This window comes from Sinohyriopsis cumingii, chromosome 17, assembly GCF_028554795.1.
Source record: "Sinohyriopsis cumingii isolate HCF-2022 chromosome 17, ASM2855479v2, whole genome shotgun sequence".
Lineage (NCBI taxonomy): Eukaryota > Metazoa > Mollusca > Bivalvia > Unionida > Unionidae > Sinohyriopsis > Sinohyriopsis cumingii.
The window spans coordinates 45,526,682-45,553,987 of record NC_142977.1 but is presented as its reverse complement, the minus strand read 5'-3'; the positions used below and the strand labels follow the sequence as shown (position 1 = coordinate 45,553,987).

General features: G+C 36.4%; 1 protein-coding gene across 2 annotated transcripts in view; it reads right to left on the bottom strand.

Annotated features, from left to right (window-relative positions):
* LOC149778536 (uncharacterized) overlaps positions 1–27,306 on the bottom strand; it is a 111,664-nt gene that overhangs the window by 30,785 nt on the left and 53,573 nt on the right. For both annotated transcript variants that reach the window (XM_089939432.1, XM_089939433.1), the window contains exons 4-10: positions 22,356–22,551; positions 17,174–17,250; positions 12,222–12,306; positions 8,386–8,563; positions 5,745–5,929; positions 2,292–2,444; positions 859–948 (exon numbers count right to left, since the gene is read on the bottom strand). In XM_089939432.1, coding sequence (XP_089795558.1) covers positions 859–948; positions 2,292–2,444; positions 5,745–5,929; positions 8,386–8,563; positions 12,222–12,306; positions 17,174–17,250; positions 22,356–22,551 — 964 coding nt within the window. The remainder of the gene's footprint in view (positions 1–858; positions 949–2,291; positions 2,445–5,744; positions 5,930–8,385; positions 8,564–12,221; positions 12,307–17,173; positions 17,251–22,355; positions 22,552–27,306) is intronic.

Sequence of the window (27,306 nt, the reverse complement as noted above, 5' to 3'; positions counted from 1 at the left end):
CGGTTGAATAAGGTTTGATGTACATACATAAAAAAGAAAGATCTAATACATGTATTTATTACATTTTGCAATCAAATATTACTTCATATCAAATGAATGAAATAAATTCAATGATTTGTAGCCTTAGCAAAAACAAAAAATAAAGACAAAATCTTAGATGGAATGAATATAAATGTTTCGTTGCAAGCCATGGGTGACAATCTGCCATGCTTATTTCTCACCCATGGCTTGCAATCATGCAAAAAACATATAAATCTGATTGAAATCAGATCTCCCTTGTCCTATGTAAAGATATGACAGTGATGACAGTGACCGCTAAGGGGCCATGTTCTGGTGACCTTTGAATTAATCAATGGAAATGCAGCTTTCAGAAATTTGAAAGTGAATCAAATTGTTCGGTACACATCGATAATCTTAAGCCATACTACTCAGTCTCCCAAACGCAAAGGTATACATCTTCATCTGATTGGCTAAGAAAATTAGCGATTATGGTAATAACATAGGTCACCAGAACATGACCCCTGAGTGGTCACTGTCAGATCTTCATGTAGGACAGTGGAGATCTGATTTTAATCAGATTGGCACAAATGTAAGATCCTATTTATCACATGACAAAAAATATAAATTTTCAAACAATATAATGCAAAATAATGAAGAGGAAGTATCGGAAATACATTAGTGTGCCTCAAATATGACAAACTGTTCCTGTATGACATTAAATAATTTATTATGTAATCATGTAAATTAAATGTCCAGAATAAAAAGAAACTAAACCATGTTGCTGTGATAAAACAGAATATTGGAAGTAAAGGGAGGTGGACAACTGACTGTATGAACTGCAATGGTACCTCTACTCACCTTCACTGACTGTAGTCTTGTCAAACATATTTTCAAGCGACTGGAGAATTTCTTGAAATGTTGGTCTCTCTTTTGGGTCCCACTGCCAACCTGTAAAAATAAATTCAAGCAACCCAGATCTTACACTGTAGATTAAATAAATGTGACTGGTTTGATTTGTTCCATCCTGAGACTGATGAAAAGAGATGTCTCTCTGATATCTTGGCCATGGTCTTGTAAGATGGCAGCATTCACTGCCAGTTTTTCTGACAATTTCCATTTTGAAGCAAGATGACAAAACTACTTAATACATTCACTATCTGGCATGGATTTTGCAATTTTGTTTTCCACTAGACTAGCTTGGCACAAACTGGTTTTCAACAACAAACACTATATAAAAGTGAGAGCTTGAGACACATTATGGTTTTCAATGACTAATTGGTGATATACTTGGCACACTAGGGTTTTCAATGACCACTGCTATTACATAAAAGTGACAGCTTGGCATACTCAATGGTTTTCTATGCCAAATAGATAACATAAAGAAATATTGCAAATCTTCAAACTGAGGTGGCAATTACACAGATGTCATCTCTTCTAAGTCCTCATTCCAATTCCATAAGATATTTAGAAGTAACAAAAATGCTTCAAAGTAGAGAAAACATCAAATCAGACAACTGGCAAAGATGAGGCTTTTTCTTACACAACTACAAACTAAAATGTAAAATACAAACTGAAATGTAAAATACAAACTAATGTAAAATACAAACTGAAATGTAAAAAACAAACTGAAATGTACTACACCAAACAATAAAGATACTGTCAGAAAATGAAATAGTCTAATCCTCATTACATAATGCAAATGTTGCCATAACAAAAATGTCATATGAATTCTATTTTAATACTGAAAGGCTCTAAGAACCCATTCCTTTTCTATGATGTCAGGTGAAGAGAGTCACAACAAGCATTACTTGCCCTGTAGGTTTTTACTAGTTCCTATGACTCTTACTTCAACAAATTTTTTATAATACAGCTTAAATGTGGCATTCACTTTATATTCTAAACATTACTTTATTCCATTAAAGTGAACGCATCCCTTTAAAACAAAAATCTCTAATGGAGAAGAACTGTAAACAGTCCCCTTATCCTGTGCATATTAATAATCTTGTAAATATATGAAGAACACCAGACAGGTTACACTCTGCATCTTGTATCGCGTCTCCAGTAAAGTTGCATATTTGGCAAGTTGAATGAACCACAAATTGGTCTTAAAGCTTTCAAACTAATTTTCTGTTGAGTTAAAATGCACTGAAGGGAAGAACAGGGCATACATTCAAAATTCAAGCCATAATTTATTTTCTTCTTACATGGGGGGTAAAAAAGCAAAACAAACAGACAGAATGAAGAGTACAGCACAAAGGGGAGCAATTACAAAAAAAGTTCTTTAATCTTACATCTCATCATAAGCTGGTAGACATGGGCAGGACAACCTTGAGGTCTTTCCATCCTGTACCCCCTCTCCAGTAAATGGTACACCTCAGTCAAGTCCACTCCAGGGTAAGGAGACATGCCATATGTGGCCAGTTCCCACAGCAATACACCAAATGCTGAAATGAATTATGTACTTTTGTTGAAATAAACATTTTACAATTTTCACAGTTGTTATGCATTATAGTCAATGCTTCATATTAGGAGCCCGAGTTGCATGTGCAAGTGATGCATTGATAACCTTCTAAATTATTTAGTTTACCACATGACATATGGTTTATTGTGTCAGACTAACTCAGGGATGACACGGAAGAGTGTTGAACCAATGAGCAGCTTTTTGCTGAAGTAGGCAAGAAAGAAAACTACCATACAAGGGTACAAACTTCAGCTACATGTACACAATATCTATACCTTTCTGAGTTGATAAAAATATAATTTCATGAATGAAGTGGAAACACTACTGTCACATTATGCACAATGAAGCCCCAGGTGACAATGTGAATTTTCCATTTTATGAGTGAAGTGGAAAAACTACTGTCACATTATGCATGATGAGGCCCGAAGTGACAATATTAGTTTTTATTTCATGTGTGTGTGTGTAGGTGTGTGTGTGTGTGTATGTGTTTTGGATTTCTAACATAGCTTTAACAATTCTTCAGTCATATCACTATGATGTCTGCAGTGTGATAGTTTATAGTGAGGTCCTGCACTGGGGCATCCATGCCGCAGACATGTAGCATCACACCCAGTCACATTATCCTGACACCAGGCCAACCATTCCTAACACTAGCCTCTTAATGCGGAGCACTAAGCGAGGTAGCTGCAGGTACCATTTTTACAAGTCTCTGGTATGACATGGCCAGGGTTTGAACCAGTGATCTCCCACATCTGAGGCAGTTCATTTCATGGCTGAAGTGAAAAAACTACTGTCACATTATGTACAATGAAGCCCCAAGTGAAAGTTTCCATTTCATGAGTTAAATATTTACCATTATCGGCTGAGGCAAAACAGGTCAACTTCCATGGAGTTTTTCCATTTAGTGCTAATGATATTAACACAACAGATGAATAAGCCATAGCACTGAAAAAATGTAGACATTTCTACAACTTTTTGCAAGTCCTATCTCCCACACAGAATGCTTTCGTACCATATATAGTCACGCAAACGTGTGCCCCAACTATAATCAACATAGATCCTAATCTGCCATTGCATAATACGACAGCAGATCAGGGTCTATGTTATTTGTTGTACTGATTACACATAAAAAAAAACAACACTCAAATGTGAATTCTGTAGTTTTAGTAAGCTTTGTTTAGTTTGGCAACAGGCACTGCACCAAAATATTGACAATCACTTAATTTTATTTTGCAATTAACAGTCATCGATCTGCCAATTTCTCCATTTTCAAATATGATTATGTGTGATGAGAGTTAATGATGGTAATGAATTTTTTTAACTATATCTTTGGGACCATTCAAATCCGAAAACCTTTGGGACCAATTTCATTTTCTGTTTAGAGTATTTTTTTTCGGCTTACTGTGGAAATTTCAGACAAGGAAAATCTTTTCTTAAATAAGCAGATGTACAAACATATCACCATTGATAGCATCCTTAAATTTTAAGACAAAATACTTGGAATTTTTTTTAATGAAAAGAACATTAATATTTTTCACATGATTTGAGAGACACCGCCACAGAACTTTGCATGTGCGTAAGTGAAATCGGGAAAGCACTCGCGTGACTGTAAATAGATGCAGAAATCACTGGTGTCTGTATGTGCATGTATAAAATAGGGAATGCACTGGTGTGATGAGATGCAAGTTGTAACTATGAGAAATCATGTGTCTGTGCATGTATGAAATATGGAAAGCATTGGTTTAGGTAGACGTTAACTATCAGAAATCATATCTTAGTGTGCGTACAAGAGTGCAAATAATTAAGAAATTTATTTGCTTTTTAAGATTTAATGAAAAATTAAAAATAAGCTGAACAATCTATATTCCTTCCAATTACTGTTTTGCCAGTCTCAAATGCCAAAGTATCAAAGGTGACGCCACAGGCTTGGCTATTAAAGACCAGATTGTTTTAAAAAGTTATACTGATTACTTTTACAAAGGAATAATATTAAACATTAATAGATGTTAAGTAGATAAACATAATATGTAATAATTGTCTATCTACAAGGATTTAGTAATTAACAATTTACCTTAAAGTTGGTCTTCCTTTAAGGTGCAAAAACCTACAATTAGCCTATTGTCAGTCCTAATCTGTATTGGTTTGTGTGTTGAGTATTTTTTTTACCTTACATGCCGTTGAGACATTTCTGGGTGACTGACTAAGCAATAAGCCTACTACAGTATTTGTTACCTGTAAATAATCTGGCCCAGAGCATGTCAAGTGTGTATTTACTTAATGCATTTCTTGACTATACATATCAATGATTTATGGAAATGTGCAGGTAAAATACATTTTCAACTTTGATGCAAGTTTCTTTTTTATGGTGCACGGGAGTGTAAAACTGAAAATCGGGACATAAATTTTGTTTCAGTTTTCTGGTTTAATGGGAAAGAAATGATATTAAAGAAGAAAAAAGTCGGGACCAAATAAAAATTTCCAAATTGAAGGAAATTCAATATGCCAAAGGTTTGGTTTTGAGGGGTTTCACAGTATACTTAATTTCAAGTTTTGACATAACAATTTCCACCATCTGTTACAGAGTGTAACAGTTACTGTATGATGACAATGAAAATAGAATATGGTAATTTGGTACATTAAACATGATGAACATAAATTGAGAGATAATGGTTATCGTATTCCATTTTTATGGTCAAAGTATCTCTCTAAATGCATATAATCTGAATTATGAATATTTTAAGTCATTTTTCCCCTTTGTTAATAAACAGAGAACAAAAATATTCGTAAAATATTGTGATAAAAAATATTTCAGCAGTTGCAATTTATGACCAGTTTCTACCAAAATGATTCTGTACTAAGTAATACACAGGAGCAAACTATATCAGGGGATGTAACCATCCTGAATCTAGGCAATTACTTTTAGAACGAGTTAGGTCTGTTCTAGTAAAACATACCTGGGACCCAGGGAAGTCAGTTTTAATGTGGGGTTATCACCCGTAGATGCAATTTAGATTTTTCTTATTCTAATATGAACTATGTGAAATCAAAGTACCCTAGCATATACTTTTTTTTAAACTGCCTTCCCTGGGTACCATGTATGTTTAAATGGAACAGCCCTTAGACATCTTCAATGGCTTTTCAAGGACAAAAGGACAACAGAATCGGATATTCAAAGTGCTTATAATTAAAAACAATTATTTTAACAGAACAACAGACAGCATGCCATAAGCTTTAGAGGGATTTCAATCATTTCATTAAAAAAAAGGCAGAGGTCAACACATACCCCACACATCTGATTTAGTGGAGAATCGGTTAAATGCCAACCCTTCTGGAGCTGTCCATTTGATGGGAAATTTGGCACCAACATGAGCTGTATATGTGTCATCCTTCATTAGTCTGGCAAGGCCGAAGTCTGCCACTTTCACAAGATGATTTTCTCCCACCAGGCAGTTACGAGCCGCTAAATCCCTGAAAACATCACAAACAAGAAAATCATTAGAAATATAAGACTGACAAATAACAAACTCCACCAACTTACTGGTCAATTAATGCATAACAAATTATTCAAACTTACAAAGGACCACTGACTATTGCAATATATTTATGCACATGACCTAATGCGTCTGTGCCTCACTTTTGTTGGACACTGTGCCAGTCCAGCTCCAACATCTATGTAGTTATTACTAAAAAAATATATCGTGTAAAAAGTGTAAATTGTCAAAACCACAGGTTTTTATTTTCTTGTCATAACCTCACTACTGCTTCACAACCTTTTACCAAATTTTCAGTACATATGCAGAGAGTCTCTAAATTTAGTTTTAACTATACAAAGAATGCTCTGCTAATGGAAAGTGAGAAGTTTATCTCTGAACCATTTATTTTTCAAATAACAAGTCCCAGTCTTGAAAGTGAAACTACTCTATGTAAAATGAATAAACTTTACATTACCATAGGTCTGGGTTGATTCCAGTAATAAAACTTTGGAGCCCCAATTCCTAGAACTCCAAATTGTTCATTGCAAAACAATTTTTAACACAATCGCTTGCAGTTTCTACCCTCCTAACCCTCACCACTTGTATAAAAAAAATCCAATTTGTACTTGTATGTTCTTTTAAAATAGATTAAAACTTTAAAATTACAAACCAAAATTAGTTATACAATTTCATTCTTGTTTCTTACAAAAGTTGCCTGATTAAATAGTAGTGGCAGAAGTTGCTGTTTCTGTGTTCTTGGTATATGAAGAAAAGAAAAAATTGTAACCACAGTATTTCATGCATTTTTTCATACATGAAAATATAAATATTCTTTTCAGAGTACAAAAAGTTATATGTAAAAAAATATATTATTTTGGAGTACTGACAGTATATGAACAGATCTAAACAAGGTTTATGTGACACACAATGCTTGGCACCTAACAACACTGACAAAAAAATAAACTTAACAAGGTTCTTTCTAATGTTGCTTTCAACTAAATTACAGTGGGTTTTTTTTAGTACTCAAATACATTATAAATTAATGAGTGCATGTGTGTGTGTGTGGCAATAACATGTCAATGCGTACAATTATGTCTATGCAGAGTGTATCTTTTTAAAATATTTGTTGTAGTGTGTAAATTTATGAAGACGATCCAGGTCAAATCAGTTTGTAACATTACTTCCAATTTTAGATATTTGTTTCAGTGAATGTGTCTACATATGAGAGAGACAGAGAGAAAGAGAGAAAGAGGGCAAAAATGTTACACAGTGATTATAATCTCTATTGTTCAGTTACCTGACCACTTAGTTGTTTCTTATGTAAACAATACAAGGGCACTATTATATTCCATTGGCAATTAAAACTTGAATATATACATTGTTCTTCTTATGTTGAACGTATTATACATACTAAATAAATATACTTTGACCTTTAGCTTGGTCTCTTCCAGTTATTACTGGATTGAAGACCAGATTCAACAGATCAAATTAGTGAGGCTCTATGTTGGGAAATGAGGCTACCCTTGGGGTAATGAAAATATGTTGAGGGAAATGAGGCTATTTATGGGGTATTGAAAATGTCAGACAAGCTCATTAGCTCAGTTAAACATTTTCACAAAATTAACAGATGTGGGTTGGTTTTTCATTGCATGTGCTTGACTCAACTGAGCTTTCCTTTTCAGCCAGAGACATGTGATTTACCTGTCTATTTTGACTTTACATCCCAACACTTAAAAAAAAACTATATTCTCATCGGAGGAGGTCCTCAAATTCCCCACCACCACCACCAATTTGGCAACTCACCATCCAGCTTTAAATTTAATGGAAAGCCCCAACCCCCTACTGAAATGGTGCTAGCTGAATCCTACCAGAGGTTCAGCCCAGGTTGGCTACTGTGGTGTGTCTTTGGGTACTAAATAATCTACTGTGTTGCTGTGCCATAAAACACCAAGGTCACAGTCACCAGAAAATATTCAGGTTTTGAAACCCACTCAACCAAATAAGCTACCGTGGCTAGAAATTACAGTGAAAACATCGCAGTAAACAACTCTGTAATCCTATCTCAATTATTTTGGATTTGTATTTGTTTCTAAATGTAGCTTTAACTTTTTTTCCAAGTCATATTGCTACAATGTCTGCAGTGTGGCAGTTTATATTGATGTCTAGCACTGGGGCATCATGCTGCAGACATGTAGCATGACATCCCACCAAGTCATATTATCCTGACACCAGCAAGGCAGCTGCTAATAGATTTTTATAAGTCTCTGGTATGACTCGGCCATAATTTGAATCCGCAACCTCCCGTATCCGAGACTGACACTCTAACCACTAGGCCACCAGAGCAGTCCTTTATCTCAATTATAAATCAGTACTTACTATATAAACTTCATAAAGAGAAAACACTGTCAATAGGGACAGGTTAAATTGATCCTCGATGGAAACAGACTTTACCTGTGGATGAAATTCTTGCTTTCCAAGCAGGCCATTGCTGATGCAATCTGTGTGGCCATGTACATAAGTGTCGTAGGGCCAATATCCTCCTTGTTGCTACTACGCATGAAGTCCAGCAGGTTTCCATGCGTCATAAACTCAGTCACTATATAAAAGGGTGGCTCACGTGTACACACACCTGTAAAACCAAAACATAAACCTGATAAAAATTGAACTTGAATGAACAAAACACAAGAATTAAACAAACTATGTGTATTGTATATTGCGTGCCAACCATTAAAGCTGCAACATACATGTGCCAATGGCTTGGGTTACCGTATAACCTATAAACATTTACAAAATCAGTAATGACATAAATGCAAACCTGCCAACCCTAACAAGACCTTATCAGTAAAGCAGTCAATTTTTGTCCATAACAAGAAGCAGTTTTCAGTAAGGTCTAACAAATTATCATGTATTGCTTTTGTCAACATACTGGAAAACATGCTTATTCAAAAGTCCAGAAGTATGATTCAAGATTGATGCAGATTGGTTTTCATACCTTCCTGTAAGGAAAGATATGGATATTGAGCTGACTTTGAAAATACAAGTCTACTAGATAAATCTAATCCACTGAGCATTTGGATTTGCTCAGTATATATATTTATTGCAAGCACCCAAATGATCCATACTGCACCCTCCGAATATTCAGGCTAGAACTCAATGAATTTAGTTTAGTTACAACTCAATTATGTGATTGTTTTGGGCATCAAGTGGTGGCAGAAGATTCCCAGGTTTTTCATGACTTTTCATCAATATTTGCGAACTTCAAGGACTTCTCACGGTCGGGGAAAATAACATCATTTCTCCCGACTTTTTCCCACTTTCTGGTAGCATGGGAACCCTGCATTCAGGAGGAAATATCACAAGCCCACCTGCAACAGTTACCAAATCAATGGCGACTTATTGTATGAGCATTACAGTATATCAACAAATAAATGAAGAGAGGTAGATTCAAGCATTTAGCGTGCCAGGAGGCACTAATGGCCAGATGAAAGTTGATCAAGTTATTAAAGCATGAAAATTAGCACCAGCAAGAATCGGGCTTGCAGATCACTTACATGCACATAAATATATGCCTACCAAATTCATTTGTCTACATTAGGCAGTTTTGTGAAACTCAGCAAACATGCTTATTAAAAATGTAGTACATAAGGACAGATGGATGGAAAGGACCCTATCAAGATGTCCCATCTACTAGAAGTCAAGACAAGAAAACACATACAGCATCAATTCATCAATTTTCTAGATTTGCTCAAAGGGGACACAGATATGGTCCTGATCAATGCTAAAAATCCTAGTAACGGCTGACTCACGATTTTTGTTGTTGTTGTTGTTGTTTTAAATTCCAGTGGGTCTCTAGTGAATACAGTTCATTACATGTGATCGTTTAAGTAATGTCACCTTGTCTAAGAGGACATCTGCTACCAAAAGGTTGATACCTGGGAAGTCTGCATTACATAACAAGAATAAATTCAATGTTCAACAAGGCATTTACTCATAAACACGAATTACCTTGTCAACAGAAACAGATTTGAAATAGCTAACAATATACACACTGGTATGGGGGAATTATGCTGAGGCATTGGTACAAAAATATATATACTGATTACAGGCTGGTCGTCTGGACAGAACTCAAACCAGTATCAACCACCCAAGAAACTGAGGTGGGGTTCCAGGCCTAATGTGGCCCAAAATTCCCATCAAGTATAAAGTAAACAAGAGTCTCTCGAAGTGACTGATGCTCTACTGAGCAAAATTAATTTCCATGAATTCGAGATAAGACCCCATCTTCCTTTTAACTGTTGAGTGTTCAAACCATATCTGACATTCTTCAGCTATAAAAACTTTTTAAAACTAGCTGCTGTGTTACACATTAGATGACAGGTTGACACCATTATCATTTCTGAGAAAGAAGAGATCATTAGAAGCATTTTGGTGGAAACCCCATGTCATAATGATCATCCATTGAGAGGGAGTAGTTTTGCAATGGTCATTTTGGCAGCCATATTGGATGTAAGGTTAGCACCATTTTCATTTACAACTAACTAAGTATAATAAGAAGTATACTGGGTGAGAGTGGAGATAGCAATATTTTCAAGATATGACTTTCCATTAAGAAGTTGCAATAACAAGATTTTCAAGATGGCTGCTACAGTGACTATATATTGGACATCAGATCAGCACCATTTTCATTTAATACCAACCAGACATCATAAAAGGCTTTTAGTGAAAACCCCTTGTTGATACAGCCATCCTGTAGTGATCACAAGTCTTTCAAGATGGCCACTGTGTGACAGCCATGTTGGATGTCAGATCAGCAGCATTTTCATGCAAGATGCGGACAGCACAAGTTTTCTGGTAAAAATCCCACTTTCTGTTCAGGAAGATAACATAATTCTTCAGATGGCTGCAGCAGTTGCCATATCTGTCTTAGATCAGCACCATTATTATTTAGGTCCTACTAGACATCATCAGAAGTCTTCTAGTCAAAACCCATATTGATATGACCATCCACGCTGTAGGTATGACCATCCACGTTGTAGGTATGACCATCGACGTTGTAGGTATGACCATCCACATTGTAGGTATGACCATCCACGTTGTAGGAATAGGAATAAAAAGATTTTCAAGATGGTCACTGTGGCAGCTGTACTTGACGTCAGACTGGTACTTTTCATTGAGGACTTAGTAGATATCACAATAATTCTTTTGGTCAAAACAACATGCTGATATGACCATCCATTCATGGGGAGTAGCGATAACAATATTTTTAAGATGTCTGCCATGGTGCCCATATTGGATGTCTAAACAGCACAATTTTCACTCAGGACCAACTACATGCATTCAAGACAATTCTCCAAGTAGTTTATAAGGAGTATCAATAACAAATCTATGCTAACAGATGAATGTCAGACAGCAAAACATCCTATAAGCTCACCTGGTCTATAACATGCAGAGCTAAATACAGTTTCATTAGTCTATATGTAACAGTGTTGAAGATACAAGGATTGCAGCTGAATTACTCTTTGTGAGATGCAGCACATTCCAATTTACATGACTTCTGGATAAACACAGTCCAGGATAATGACAGTGTAACAAACAAATACGTGTGAGATAATAACTCAATTACTTTTCATTCAAATTGTATTAAAGTTTCAGAACCATCCAATAATATATATTGGACACACTGAAAAATTTTTCATAAAATGTACTGCTAATGAGCAAATGTGGTTATTTCAGTCCTAACGATTTGTCAATTCATCAGAAACATATCACCTGACCTATCACCAATTTATGAAAGCAGTCTCAAGCCTTCATGTATTGATCTTTTTTTCCAAAACTTTCCTCCATCTCCTATCAGTATTATTCTTGTTGACACATTTTGAAACATGTACTTGTACTTTGCCTTAAAATCTGTGTGCATTGTTGTTTATCAATATAACTATATCACAAAAAAGTCAAAAAAAATTTTTTTTTTTTAAATACTAGGTCTTAATGATCCATGCACCAATACTAGACAATTATCCAGACAATAATTACAACTGTTTTAAGCTGAAGAATATCTTACATGTCAGCTGAAAGTAAACCATTTTTGGAGTTCTCGTTAAAAACCAGCAACCAGAATTTTTTTTTGTTTTAAATTATCCTATAAATCATTCAATTCATCCCAGAAATCATTTTTTTCCTCTTCATTAAATATCAATAACATGGGATAAAATCTTTTGCTTAATTGAAGAGGTCAGAATAGTATAACATAAAATAACGCCTTCATATGACAGCTGCATGATACTAACCTAATAACTGGACAAGGTTAGGATGTTTCATCTCCTTCATAATTGAAGCCTCCTCCAGAAAGTCTTTTAGAGCCATGGTGTCCTCCTGTGATGAAAAACAGATAAATTATATTTTTTCACGATGTACTGTGATGTTGTTGTTGTTGTTGTTGTAGGGTTTAACGCCATTTTTCAGCACACGATAGGCTATACATGGTGGCCAGTATTAATGGTGGAGGAAGAACCCAGGAAAACCATGGAAAGAACCACAGACCCACAAGAAGCTATTGGCAAGCTTTATCACATACCCACATTGGCTGAATCCGAGACTCGAACCCATGCAGTCAGAGGTGAGATGGCAGTGATCCATAACGGAAAGCGCTTTAGACCACTCAGCCAGGATGTACTGTGAATTCAAAATTTTAAATCAAGTACCAATTTTCATGGACTCTTTGTTTGCTACTGTAATAAGAGGGGAAACAAAGTCTATTTGTCCGGATCGGGAAATGAACCCATCAGTTTCAAAATTGGGCACTAACACCACGGAAATAAAAGGATCTTGACCAGCTAGGCCGGTTAGTAACAGAACTCATGTGTCCAGACCACTACACTATAAACCAAGAATTTAAAAACTGGACAATCAATGTATTCACAATTTTTCATTGGGTTCCAATTATTTTACAATTCTCTCCTAGCTACAATACAGTAAAACCTGTCATGAGCGACCTCTGCTATGAGCGACCACCTGTCATGTCCGACCGCAATCGTAATGCACGGATCGATTTTACTATATAAACGCTCTGTTATGAACGACCACCTGCTGAACGCGACCAGCGACCGCGATTTCTTGGCAAAATATGCATTTTGACACTGCTATGAACGACCGCATCGCCAAAAAATCAAAACAGATTGACACCACTGACCTTAACTTAATCCTTTGTAAACACTAGAGCTCGGGATAAATGTAGTATGCAAACAAAGTGCACATTAAATAACACTATAGTTGAACAACCATATATCGGGATAAACACCTCTAACCATCATTTAATCCTTTGTAACAAAGACGGCAAAAATAGCAAAGATTGCTCTAATAAAGTATTTAAAAATAATTTGTCTTGCTACAGTACCAGTTTTGTGAAATTTACAACTCCAGCGTACGGTGTCATTTGTAAACTGCAGTAAACCAGACTAAAGTACATGTCACTAACCGCCATTGTAGTGCCGAAGTCATGTGAATAGCCAGTACGAGTAACATCAAAGGGAGTAATGATGGATATACGCAGTCAATTTAGAGGTTTGTATTTTTTCTTTATCTGTATGAAAACTCACAAAACGCCGGTAGTCCTTATGTCCAAGTGAGAAATCGTTTAAAAGGGCTTCAGTGTTGGTTTGAGTCATAGCTGCCAACCCTCACGAATTTGGTGTGAATTTCACTACTTTTTCAGCGATTCACGAATTCACGCCGTAAGACAAAAATTCACGAATTTTCCGATCCTCAGTTATTTTAAATCTTTAATAAAATAACCGATTTCCCGTTAAGCGCTAGTCATGATATTCGCAGTTGCCGAAACGGTCCGGTACCGCTGGTCACGATATTAGTAGATCTACAGCCGATTAGTACAGTTGGCCCGGTCGCAACCATTTTAGCCTATTTTAATCTCTATGTATAAGAGTAGTTTTACAAATGCTTTTGAGAGAAACTGGGGCCTAACCGGAAATTTGCTCCGCGCATGCGTCAAAACACTGATTCGAGTTACCGTTCAGCATCGCATGTAAGATATTGAAAATGTCTTCACCGCCAAGGAAAAAGAAATGTATTACTCAAAAAGTGAAGTTTAATTTGGAATATATCAAAAATTGGCCGTGCATTCTGCCATTAAACATTGATATTCATTCATGCTTTTTGCACTCAGTGTGTCATCGCAGAGACGATGTGAGGAAGGATGTCGGTTGCAAAAAACACGTAGAAGTTGGGAAAATTAAGAATTCGCATATTTCAGCTCTGGAATATTTTAAACCATTGGTGGAAGACTCGCAGGCTACCAACGCTTAAGCATTATTTGTGAGTTTTCTTGTGTCGAACACAATCTACCTTCATCAGCTGGAGACCATGCTAAACATTTGTTCTGACATATGTTCCCGGACTCGAAAATCGCTTCCAAATTTTCCTGTGGAAGAACCAAAAATGCTGCAGCTTCTGTGCATTCCTCACAGCAACAGTGACAGAGAAAGAGTATTTTCTTTAGTGAGGAAAAATAAGACAGACTTTAAGGCCTCCTTAGCTGCAGAAAATTTGGCAGCAATTTTAGTCCCCAAGATCAACCAGCAGGCAAGAAGTCGGAACTGTTTAGGAAACAAATTTACGATCAAGCAGTTGAGGAAGTTCAAGTCTGCCACATTATCATGTCTTGATAAATAAATATTTCTGCATATATATAGTGTTTTATTTTTATTTTGCGAACTTGATATAGTGTAGTATTGACGGTCGGAGTAGTCAGAGTGGATGGAGTTATTGTCATAGTATTATTCACGAATTCGTGTCCAAATTCACGACTTTTTATCCCTATTTTCACTAATTATGAGCCTGGAAGGTTGGCAGCTATGTTGAGTACGTCGTTTGCTTTCCAGTTAAACCATAATGCCTGGAGGGTGAATGAGCTCATTGTCTTTAATACTAGTAAATGAGAATCATTTCCGGATTTTTTTAAAATTATTTTTTATTTCTTTTGTTAGTGTTTCACCAAGCCACAATCTGTTTACGTGGGTGCAGATGGTCGGAACATTTGTTTATCGAGCTATAACGCTGTTGATTTAAATAAATGTACAGTATTGTTTCCTGATGAGTTAATTATGTATTTTGGTTTCATTCATTGGTACATAATATATATTTATTCCACAATTCCCCAAAACCTGATCAAAACCTATAGTCTTTATAACGTCAACACTAATAACAACGGCAGAATCTCCGCTGAAAAAAAGAAAAATTTTAACACTGGAAGAAAGGATTAATGTCATTGAAAGAAATGAAAAAGGTGAGACCACTCGCAAAATAGCAGTCAGGATAAAGCGTCGGTAAAACGCAAGTTCAAAATGTAATCAAAGACAAGAAGTCCATTAGAAACGAATGGCAGAAAGGTGCACAAGCACAGAGGAAATATGCCACGGCACGACGGACAGTTTACGGAGATCTGAACGAGCGAGTATGGGAGTGGTTTTGTGTTGCAAGGAGTAAAAACATACCAGTAAGTGGAAAGTTGATTCAGGAAAAGGCAATAATTGAGATACATCTTCAGACCAAACAGCTGAGTAAAACATGTCAACAAAGAAGTATAATGGATTTCTTAAAAAACAAGTGAATAAGTGTATAGAATAAGATATATACATCATATCTAACTGTTCATTTTTTGTACATATTAATGTGATGTTGAAATATAAATTTTATTCTCGTTGTTTGATAGATGTATATCTTTATTATATAAAGATATTTTGAGAGGAATGCATGCATTATTTAACAAGATTCATGAATAAAGGATATGATACATGTACAGTGAGTATGGGTATTAATTATTTTTCAACAATGCTAACTATTGACCCTGAAAACCAGTCCATTTTCACACACCTCTTATGAGAGACCACCTGTCTTGAGAGACCACTTTTGGTTGGCAGAAGGGGCGGTCTCTCATAACAGGTTTTACTGTACATTCATTTAAAAACTCAAAAAAATACCATTCAATGGAAGCAACAGTACTATTTCCCAAATTTACAATTTTAATTGTTGATGAAAATGCCATTTTTTGCAAAACCACGAAGACTGGTACTAAAAAAATATACAGCTACTGAAATACTGATACCCATGTCTCACAATGCAGCCACATTTGAAACAAAAATTTACCTATAATGGGTTGTTCCACTTCATGATCCTACCAATACAAATTAGCACAATAGGCTCACCCACTACAGCCTTCAAACACATCTCCCTAGCTATTGTCAGCCAATTAAGTAATATGTGAAATGGTGGTATACACCTGACTGCTTTTCCTTTAATTGGTGCTATATAAACAGCCCAAGGGATAGTTTTACTTCAGCTCCAATCATGTCTGTTTACCGTTTATACATGCTACATATAATGGGCATACATTAAAATTACTGAAAATTGTGTTTTTTCAAAACTCAACCATGCGGTTTAGGAGCAAAAGATCACATTTTTAGCATGACACACCATGCATCAATCTGATTAAAACCAGATCTCAATTTCACGTTGGAGAGTGGTGACCTGATTTAGATTGCGCCATATTATGGCAGGTATGTCAACGTCTTGAAAATACATTTAAACATTTCATTCATCAACAGGATCAATGTTTCATCAGGAAAATTAAAAACTTTTCAACAAGCCCAATGAGCACCTCACTTAGACTACAAGATGGGCCCAATCTAAAATTATAGGGCTTCCGGGCCTCAGGCTATCAGACTTTTTAGGACTGCGAGGGTGCAGCCAATTTCACCAATGTCCCACCTGTGATTCTGTTTTTGTATTTGACAGAAATTCCTATGCTTACCCAGGTGAGACAGAAACCCCTATGCTTACCCAGGTGAGACAGAAACTATTATGCTTACCCAGGTGAGAGAGAAACTCCTATGCTTACCAATGTAAGACAGAAATTCCCATGCTTACCCAGGTCAGACAGAAACTCCTATGATTACCCAGGTAAGACAGAAATTCCCATGCTTATCCAGGTGAGACAGAAACTTCTATGATTACCCAGGTGAGACAGAAATCCCCATACTTACGCAGGTGAGACAGAAACTCCTATGCTTACCCAGGTAAGCCAGAAATTCCCATGCTTAACCACGTGAGACAGAAACTCCTATGATTACCCAGGTGAGATAGAAATTCCTATGATTAAGTCTCACCATTCCAAGAGAAGAAAGAAAATGTTAAATTTATCATGCCACCTTCTACATGAAAATCTCACCTTTAGAGTTTTGACAGCAACAGTCTTGTTATAACGCTTCCAGATGGCCTCATATACATCTCCATATTGCCCTCCACCTGAAGGATAGAGAAATAATTTCAAATAAAAACCATCATGTTGCCCTCCACCTGTAGGGAGTAAAATAATTAAAAATAATAATCACCATATCACCAGAAATATAATTAAAAATAAAAGTTGCAGAATATAATTGAAGCATTCTGGTTTACATGAACTTGATAAAAGAAATATATATATATATATATATATATATATATATATATATATATATATATATATATATATATATAACATAAAATATTTGTGAATAACTGGTTGGCAAAATGTAAAATGTACAGTAAAACCTGCAATCAATGCTACCTATACGAAGTAACCACTTGCCTTGAATAGCTAATATTTTACCAAATTACACATAAAACTCTATTAAGCAGCAAAATAGGTTTTTATGGCGCTGTGATAGCTCAATTGGTTGAGTGTCTGACTTGTAATCCAAGGACTGCATGTTCGAAACCTGTCCAAGTCAGCCCACATTGGTTGTCTCATTGTGTCCTTGGGAAACACCTCTTATTTATTTCTTTTGGCACAATATAGCTAACAACGTGCCATTAAAACCAACAAAGATTGGTTTTACTGTGTATATAAATAAGCATGCATATATTTTAGTATAAGTATTTTCATAAATTTATTTTAATGCTAAAAATGTGCGAAAATTATTTGCTTGTGAAAATTTTGGTGAATTTCAGGATCTGGCAATGCATCTATACAAAGTCATCTTGAATCAATGAATCATAGTGATTATGTTTCAAGAGAGGCAGAGATTGTCCTTGTTACTGACTTTCCAGATAGAACCAAGACAATGATCCATGAAACTTCCATAATTCTGGTAATTTCTGCCATGTACTGGACCAACAATGTGACAATTTGACCCCTAAATAAAAGTGGGTTTTGTCATATCCATAATTTGTATTAACTGGAATGTTATCAATGATTATTCAGCTTAATTTACTTGTACTAGTCTCCAGCAGCAATTGTAAACATTATTATTCTGAAAATAATTCAAACCGAAGTGATCTTAACCTTTATACTAACAGTTTGCTCTTACTGCAATATTTACAGTTACATTGTAAATTTTAATCATTTAAGAATTTTAAATTGAAACTTTTAATTGGCACTATATAGCCAGTATTGTGCTGACATACTGTGAAACTGCCTACCTACCCACCCACCAACCTATCTACTGTGACAGGGTAGACTTGAGAAAAAAACAAGAAATGAAAAAGGCTTTTCCATCATATCAAAGTAGATGTAATAAATTGACTGAAAAACAGATTAATGTTGTTTCTGAATCAATTTTTATAAAATCACTGCTTTTAAAACTTTATTATGGTTGTCCACCATAAAAAGCCAGATTTTACTAGTTAAATTCAGTATCCTTGGAGTACACAGATCATGCATCAATAAAATTACCTTCATTAACCATTACCCTAAGGCCTCACATGGAAAGCATGCAGCACAAAATCTATACCATATAATTCATATACTCATTCTTATGTGAAATAAAGTTAACATACGTAGTGTAATATATCACAATATACAAAGTCAATAATATAGAAAGTGTACCACTGAATAAAGATATTTATTCCTACTTCCAACTGCAATAAGCAGAAAGAGCCTTCTAAGTTGAATAAGATGTATATTGTTGTTGTTGTTGTGGGGTTTAACGCCATTTTTCAGCACAAGATCGGCTATGTATGGTGGCCAGTATTAATGGTGGAGGAAGAACCCGGGAAGAACCACCGACCCACGAGAAGCTACTGGCAAGCTTTCTCACATACCCACATTGGTCGAATCCTAGACTCGAACCCACGCAGACAGAGGTGAGATGGCAGTGATCTGTAACGGAGAGCGCTTTAGACCACTCGGCCACTAATAAGATGTATATAGGTCTAGCATGGATAAATCAATGTGAACATAGCAAGTACTCTATCCATGTTACTAAAGCAAAAAATGTAGGTCACAGTGACTTTTGGTTTCAAGGGTGTAGTAGTAACAGAGAGATACATACAATTATCAAGTTTCAAGATTGTAACATAAAATCTCCCAAGAAACAAACTTTTAACAAAAGATTTGAAGAAAGTCACCAAGAATGAAATATAGATCACAGATATGTCATTGCCAAAAAGGATGCACAATTTGTCATCCACTCACCAAGTTTTGTAATTATAGGAAAGATAACAAGCATACAACACGCCAACAAATTCACAGGGTCATGAGCTAAATACTAAAAAGTTAACCAAAGCCACTGAAGATGAAATGTAGTAACAAGAGATGCATATCATCATAAATTTCAAAATTCTAGCATGAACCACACGAAAAATGAACATCAAATGCAAAATTTAACCCAAGTTAGTGAAAGCATAAAATATGGTCAATATTGATCAACTCGTGTGTGTGTGTGCGTGCGTGCGTGCGTGTGTGTGTGTAAGCATGTATGTGATTTCGATATCTGACGCAGTTTTAAATTTTTTAGTCATACCGCTACGTTGCCTGGAGTGTAGCAGTTTATAGCGATGCCTAGCACTGGGGCATCATGCTGCAGACATGTAGCATTATGTCACACCCAGCCACACTATCCTGATACTAGGCCAACCAGTCCTAACACTAAGCTCTTAATGCTGAGTGACAAGCAAGGCAGCTGTCAGTATTATTTTTATATGTCTTTGGTATGACTCGTCCGGGGTATGAACCGGCAACCTCCCACATCTGAGACAGACACTCCAACCACTTCGGCCACCTGAACTTTCTGACCTACTACTGCAATGAGGGAGTAGTGCTCTTAAGATGCATCCCCATGTTTCATTATAATATACACAAAGAATGACAAAAATGTGTAGTCATGAGTCAAATGCAACAACAAAGCATAACCCAGTAAATATAGGTCACAGTGACCTTGCCTGATATGGATATAGTACAACAAGTGATGTATACAATAAACAAGCTAATGTAATATGCATGAATAATAAAAACCAAAGTCAGTGAAATGCGAAACTGTGGTCACAATGACCTACTTTTAAGATACGGAGGGTGTAGTACTCATCAAGATGTATCCTCTGGCCAAAATGACTCCAGATATAGCAGCATTATATAGCAGATAAAATACCAATTTGCTCCTGGGTTAATACAAAAACTAAACATAAGCCAGTAAAAATGAATATACGTCATTATGACTGTTGTAAGGATGTATTATTAAAAGGGATGCAAAAATCGCCTAGTTTGACGATTCTTGCATAATCTGTGCTTCAGCCCGAGCCCAAGGCATGAAGCATGAAATATGGGTCACAAGATCTACTTAATGATGAGGTAAAATACTTATCAAGATACCCCATTTCATGAACCTAGGTATAACAGTATACATACAGGGTGCAAGAAACTATTCAGTCATGAGCTAAATGCAAAAAACTGAACTTAAGACAATTATATGTGAAATATATGACACAATGACATTCTTTTTAATGGTCAGGGTATGTTAATGAGTTGGAAACAATCATTTAGTTTGATTCTAGCACAAACAGAGCTTAAGAAATGAACTTAAAACAAAACTGAAATGAAGTAACTGATCTGTGATATATAGGTCAAAATAACCTACTTTTGTGATATGTAATAATCATCGAGATGCCTCCGTGCTGCCACCACCATCAACTTTCATGATATCATTAAGTAACAGTATATATACAGGGTGCAAACTACCAAGCTGATCAACAGTTGAATGCAAAAACTTATGCCAGAAAACTGTCAAATGTAGGTCACAATGACCTTCCTCTATAGTTTGCATGTGGCAGTAAACAGAAATAAACAAAATCATAGTCTGAAAATTCTATCTTGAAAAATGTTTGAGAAATAAACTCAAGCCACAAATTTAACAAAAGTCTGAAGCATGAAGTATAGGTCACAATGACCTTCATCAGTGATGTGGGGTAGATCTCATCAAGGTGCATTAGCACACCAAGTTTCATGATTCCAAAAATAACAGTATTTATACAGTGTGTAAAAAACCTACTTTACCAACATCTGATGTACAAATTTAGAATCCACAGCCCAAGAAAAAAGTTGCATAGTGAAACTTCTATAGATCAAAAGCCATTGGTTACTAAATTACAAAAGGTTTGGTTTGATAATCTTTGGTTAACTGAATAAATTTTGTCACACGGGACTCTCTTTTTGTCCAGCCAGCTTTCATTGAGCTAGAGGGTACAAAAATTTAACATGGAGCATAATCTAAGAAAGAAAAATTTAACATCGAGCTTAATCTAACAAACAAAAATTTTATATGGAGCTTAATCTAACAAACAAAACTTTAACATGGTGTTTAATCTAACAAACAAAACTTTAACATGGAACTTAAACAAACAAAAATTTAACATCAAGCTTAATCTAACAAACAAAACTTTAACATGGAGTTTAATCTAACAAACAAAACTTTAACATGGAACTTAAACACACAAAAATTTAACATGGAGCTCAATCCAACAAACAAAAATTTAACTTGGAGCTTAATCCAACAAACAAAAATTTAACATGGAGCTTAATCCAACAAACAAAAATTTAACATGGAGCTTAATCCAACAAACAAAAATTTAACATGAAGCCTAATCCAACAAACAAAAATTTAACATGGAGCTTAATCCAACAAACAAAAATTTAACATGGAGCTTAATCTAACAAACAACAATTTAACATGGAGCTTAATCCAGGGTGTGGGTGGATCAAAAGGGATATGCACATGGATTCCAAAAGGACTGCCAAGGTGGGTTCAACAAAATGAAAGATTATCTTATTAACAAGTAATATACTCCTCTGATTGTTTTTAATCTCATCAAATATATTATGAATATCAACCACTATAGCAAGATTCATCAGAATCTGTTCATAAATAATACATTGAGAGCATCCAACAAATATTGCTGGCATATGAATGACCTAATATCCAAGATGCACGACAGAATATGATGAAATTAAGTGTAAAGTAGCCCATACAATAAGCTCAATTAGCATTTTGTCAGATGAGCTAAATTTATTTACCAAAACTATGCTGATTCAATTAAGTGTAACGTAATCATACACTTAGCTAACATAGCCTTTGGTCAGATGAACTAAAAATATTTACCAAGCCTATGTTTCATTGCAATCTCTGTCCTTTCGATCTCCCATCTATCAGGCTCTGGGCTAAGTCCAAACACTGTAGGCTTGTTCCTCTTGGGAGCTGGGTATAACAGAGTCGTGACTAGACCATCGGCATGGGTGGAATGGTGGTGAACTAATTCAGCAAGTGTGTTGAATCGATGCTCCACAGTTACATACACCTGTAAGGGGACAGTCAAGTTTAATATATCTTCAAATGAAATAGTAACAATTGATTTCTACCTTACCTTTCATAACAAAAATGGCAACAGATTCAACAACAAAAGTGCCCTACAAGTTTTAACACATAGCCCAAGCATCACAATGGTAATAAATTTGTTTGCTTAGCACCTCGTAAGTTCCAGTTTCAATCCTTCTTCAGCTATGTGCAAGATAAAGTGGTCACCAATCAAAGCCTGGTCATTTTCTCTAAGTTTTGTGGTTTCCTTCACCTCCAGCCCCCGAGGGTCTGGGGATGTGGAATAGGCACGATGCACAGCCCTACCCCCACCCCCCTCTTGATATAAGAGGTGATTAATGGAGGCAGCATATTTACTGTGGGATGCATCTGTTGATGATGTTCACACTACCAGATATACTAGCTTATACGTCAAGTTTAACTGCAACCAACAGACTCTGACCTGCCATCACATAATGTGCAGAGTATATACATTAATGACTTGAACATTTTAAATTGCAAGTTAAACTGGAATATTTTGATACTGAAGTCAAAGGATTTTACCTTTTTGGCCTTTACCTAAGTTTTGTATGCCTTTTTGTGATTTTTTACAAGCCATGCACCATGCTTGTGTAAGAAATGCTGATATTTCTCTCGAGAGCTTAAATTAAAAGTGATTAAACTCAAGCATGGGGTATAATCCAAAATGTTTACGAAGAATATGCGCACAAGAAAAATAGTTAATTCACTAGCTTACATTTGAAGCGATGGCAAGTCTTCAATGTAAACAATATAAACATCACAGCATGTCGACCAATATAAGAATGAAGAGGCAGTATTACATGGGAAAGAATGTTCGAGGTGTCCCAGGGTAGATTCAATGTTCTGAAATCTTCTGGTTCACCCTAATGGGAGGATGAATTTCAACATATGGTTGGCATACTTCCCTCCAGGAAATGTTGTTTTTCTACTTTTATATTAATTTCAATCATTTATTCAAAAGCAAGGGGTGGCAAAAAAACCAATGCAGCAGCAATAAAATCCATAATGAACTTCCACTAGATTGACTGGTCTTCCATTATGCTTAGTGAATATCCAGTAGGCATAATGGACATCCACCAACTGTTGTTAACATGCAATCCCTTGCCCCATGTCCATTTTTGCTGTACTGATTGCAATCTGAAATCTACAAAGCATGTACTGTAAGAGTTTCAGCAAAATCTCTATATTGATAGGATCACACATTCAAGAGGATTAGTAACCTCAAAATTGTCAAAATTGGGTAGCTTGGGACACCAAAACCATATATATTTCACTTCTTACACCAAATCCATTCAGGTGTGTGTGTGATTTAGATTTTTAATGTAGCTTTAACAATTTTCCAGTCATATCACTACAATGTCTGCAGTGTGGCAGTTTAAAGTGATGTCTAGCATTGGGGCATCATGCCGCAGACATGTAGCATGATGTCCCACCCAGTCACATTATCCTGACACCAGGCCATCAGTCCTAACACTAACCTCTTAATGCTGAGTGCCAAGCAAGGCAGCTGTTAGTACCATTTTTAGAAGACTTTGGTATGACTCGGCCAGGGATCTAACCCATGACCTCCCACATCTGGGGCAGATGCTCTAACCACTAGGCCACAGAAGCGGTCAATCCATTCAGAATAAGTTACAAAAAGATTTTCAAGAAGGCTACTGTGGTGGCAATATTAGATGCCAGAACATCCCCATTTTCATTTAAGATCAACTTGACATTACAAGATGACTTTTAAAGAAAACCTCTTTGTCAATGAAACTGTCCTTTCAGTAACAAGTAACAAGATGGCCGCTATCGCTTAACCGGCTTAAAGCAGCTGTTCCATTTTTTAGTGCCGTTTTCATGATATTTGTACTTGTTGCCTTTTTTTTTGTTGTTATTGAATTTAATTATAGTGGCGTGCGCACAATTGTGCATGTGCCACTTTTCTCTGACTGCACCGCAGCCTGCTAGTTGTTCCTGGGGAAGGGGATGGTGCCACCTCCCCCAGGCTTTTATGGATTCAAGGAACCCTGATAGTTTGGCCTCAATCTGTGGGTCCATAAAGGTCCCTACAGTTGAATGGTTGGCTGTCATTAGTGGGAAGGAGAGCTCAGGAACGGTCCTGCTTGCTTTACATCGCTGGTTTCTTGTTGCATTTGCCTGGTGTTTCTTGCAATTTTTTTTTTTTTCTTCAAAATGTTCTAAAAGGAGGGGGGGATGTTCTATGCTGTTTATAGAGGTTCTTAGTAGAAATCATGTATGAAGAGAGATTTTCAAGGTTATTATGGTATTACTAGTCGAGGTGTTTAGCGTGTGTTTCCTACGTTATGTTAGGAAACACACCCTAAACACCTCGACTAGTAATACCATAATGCTTGTTGCCTGGTTTCATCTTCGTTAGTGTGTTCATTACGTATTGGCTGTTAAATTTCGTATGCGTTTCTTCATCTCATTGTTTTGGAAACGAGAATAATTAGACTTTTTCTCAGCTGTCTTGCTCCACTGTTTTTGAACAGACCGCCATCACGTGATACTCGCCAGTCAACCCATTTATGCTACAATGGACCCTCATTAATTGCTTTAAATGATCACTCCTTGGCTCTCCACACTACATTATGCTCTAGACTAAACGAACTGGGACTACATTCATCATTACCTAAATGTAAACAGAAGCAAAAAAAGAAATGTTGTTTCAAAGCTGGCCGGCATAGAACAGGAAGAAGAATTCCAGTTATCTCCCTTATTTCGGCACAACCATTTAAAAAAATTTTGACCGTTAACTTAGATAACCTAATTCAAATCCCAATTAATTCATCAACCTTTGTGTCAACTATCCAAGAAATACCTCTGCGCATTGCATTATTCAATGCCCAGTCAGTAGGATCACAGGAAAAGCGCACAGAAATAGTTAATTTTATCAACGACCAAAATGTTGACATATTTTTCTTGACAGAAACATGGCTAAAAACATCAGGCGATGAGCCCAAGTGTGCGGATCTGACACCCACTGGTTACTCCATCAAGTCATTCCCCTGTAATTCTCGTGGAGGTGGAATTGCTGTCATCACAAAGAACTCCATGATAAAACGTCTTAACTAAACCACAACATTCAATTTCGACCACACATCGTTTGAACTAGTCCAAACCACACTCACACTGGAGCAAAGGTCAGTCCATTTTTTCTGCCTATACCGCCCTCCTCCAAGTAGAAAAAACAAGCTGACTGACTCTCTCTTTTTGCAGCAGTTTCCGAATCTCCTGGACTATGGAATTCGATAGGTGGCAACCTGATTATTCTTGGAGATTTCAACTTTCACTTTGACTGTCCCAGAAACTCAAATACATCAAAACTCATAGATTCCATTAATGTTTTCAACCTCAAACTGTCAGTTAACCAACGCACCCATAAACATGGTCACATTTTTTAGACTGGATTCTTCATAGACCTGCTGATAACATTCTACGGTCCTCCCTGGTATACCATGACCTTGCATCAGATCACCTCTGCATTATATGCCATCTTGACGTATCAGTCCCTAACCCTCCACCTTTATCTGCTACTAAGAGAAACCTCCGTATGATAAATAGAACCAAACTAATGCACGACATCCAAGCTAACCTAACAACTTGCTTACCTCCTACCGCAGAACAACTCGATAACTGTCTGCGTTCATCACTTGACAAACATGCCCCAGCTACCAAGTGCATAGTATCAATTCAAAGGTGTTCTCCATGGTATAGCAGTGTAGGCTCTGGCTTTCCACCAGACTCACTATTCATAAGCAAATCTATGAAGTCGCTAAGAAGAATGTCACAATTATAGTCCATCAGCCCACTACACTACTAAGATCATGGAAAGTTCCAGCCGCAAAGAGCTCTTCGAGATTACTAACAAGCTGATGTCAAGGAACAAATCAACACCACTTCCAACTACCTTCTCTCCAGTCGACCTTCCGGATGTGTTTGCAAATTTTTTCCGTAACAAAGTACAAACCATTAGAGATAAGCTTGACACCACAATTTCAATTGACTCGTCATCACCATACAGTTGGGATACAGAATTTGAGCGGCAACCATTAACAGCATTTGAACCTGTCTTTATGGATTTCGTACATCCAATCGTGATGAAGAGTGCACCAAAGTCATGTGAACTTGATCCAATTCCAACATCACTGCTGCTTGAGTGCTTAGATCCAGTATTGCCTTCACTAACTGATGTTATTAATACCTCTCTCTCATCTGGGGAATTCCCATCATTTTTCAAAACTGCCATTGTAAAGCCTCTGCTGAAGAAACCAACACTAGACCATAACGATTTAAAGAAATACCGCCCAGTTTCTAATCTCCCATTTCAAAAATCTTAGAAAAGGTTGTTCTATCCCAGCTTGTATCTCATCTAAATTCAAACAGTCTTTTTAGCAATGTACAATCTGCATATCGCCCTTGCCACAGTATTGAAACTACTCTTCTAAAAGTAGTTAATGACATTCTCTCTGCATTGGATAGCAGAAAGATTACAGTCCTCACCCTCCTTGATTTGTCTGCAGCATTTGCCACAATAGACCATGATATATTACTTCACCATCTCCAGCATGTATTTGGCATTCATGATACAGCCTTACTGTGGTTCAAGTCCTACTTGGTCAACAGGACACAAATTGTATCTGCAAATGGAATACACTCCAGCCCAGTAGATCTATGTTGTGGTATTCCACAGGGGTCTGTTCTTGGACCT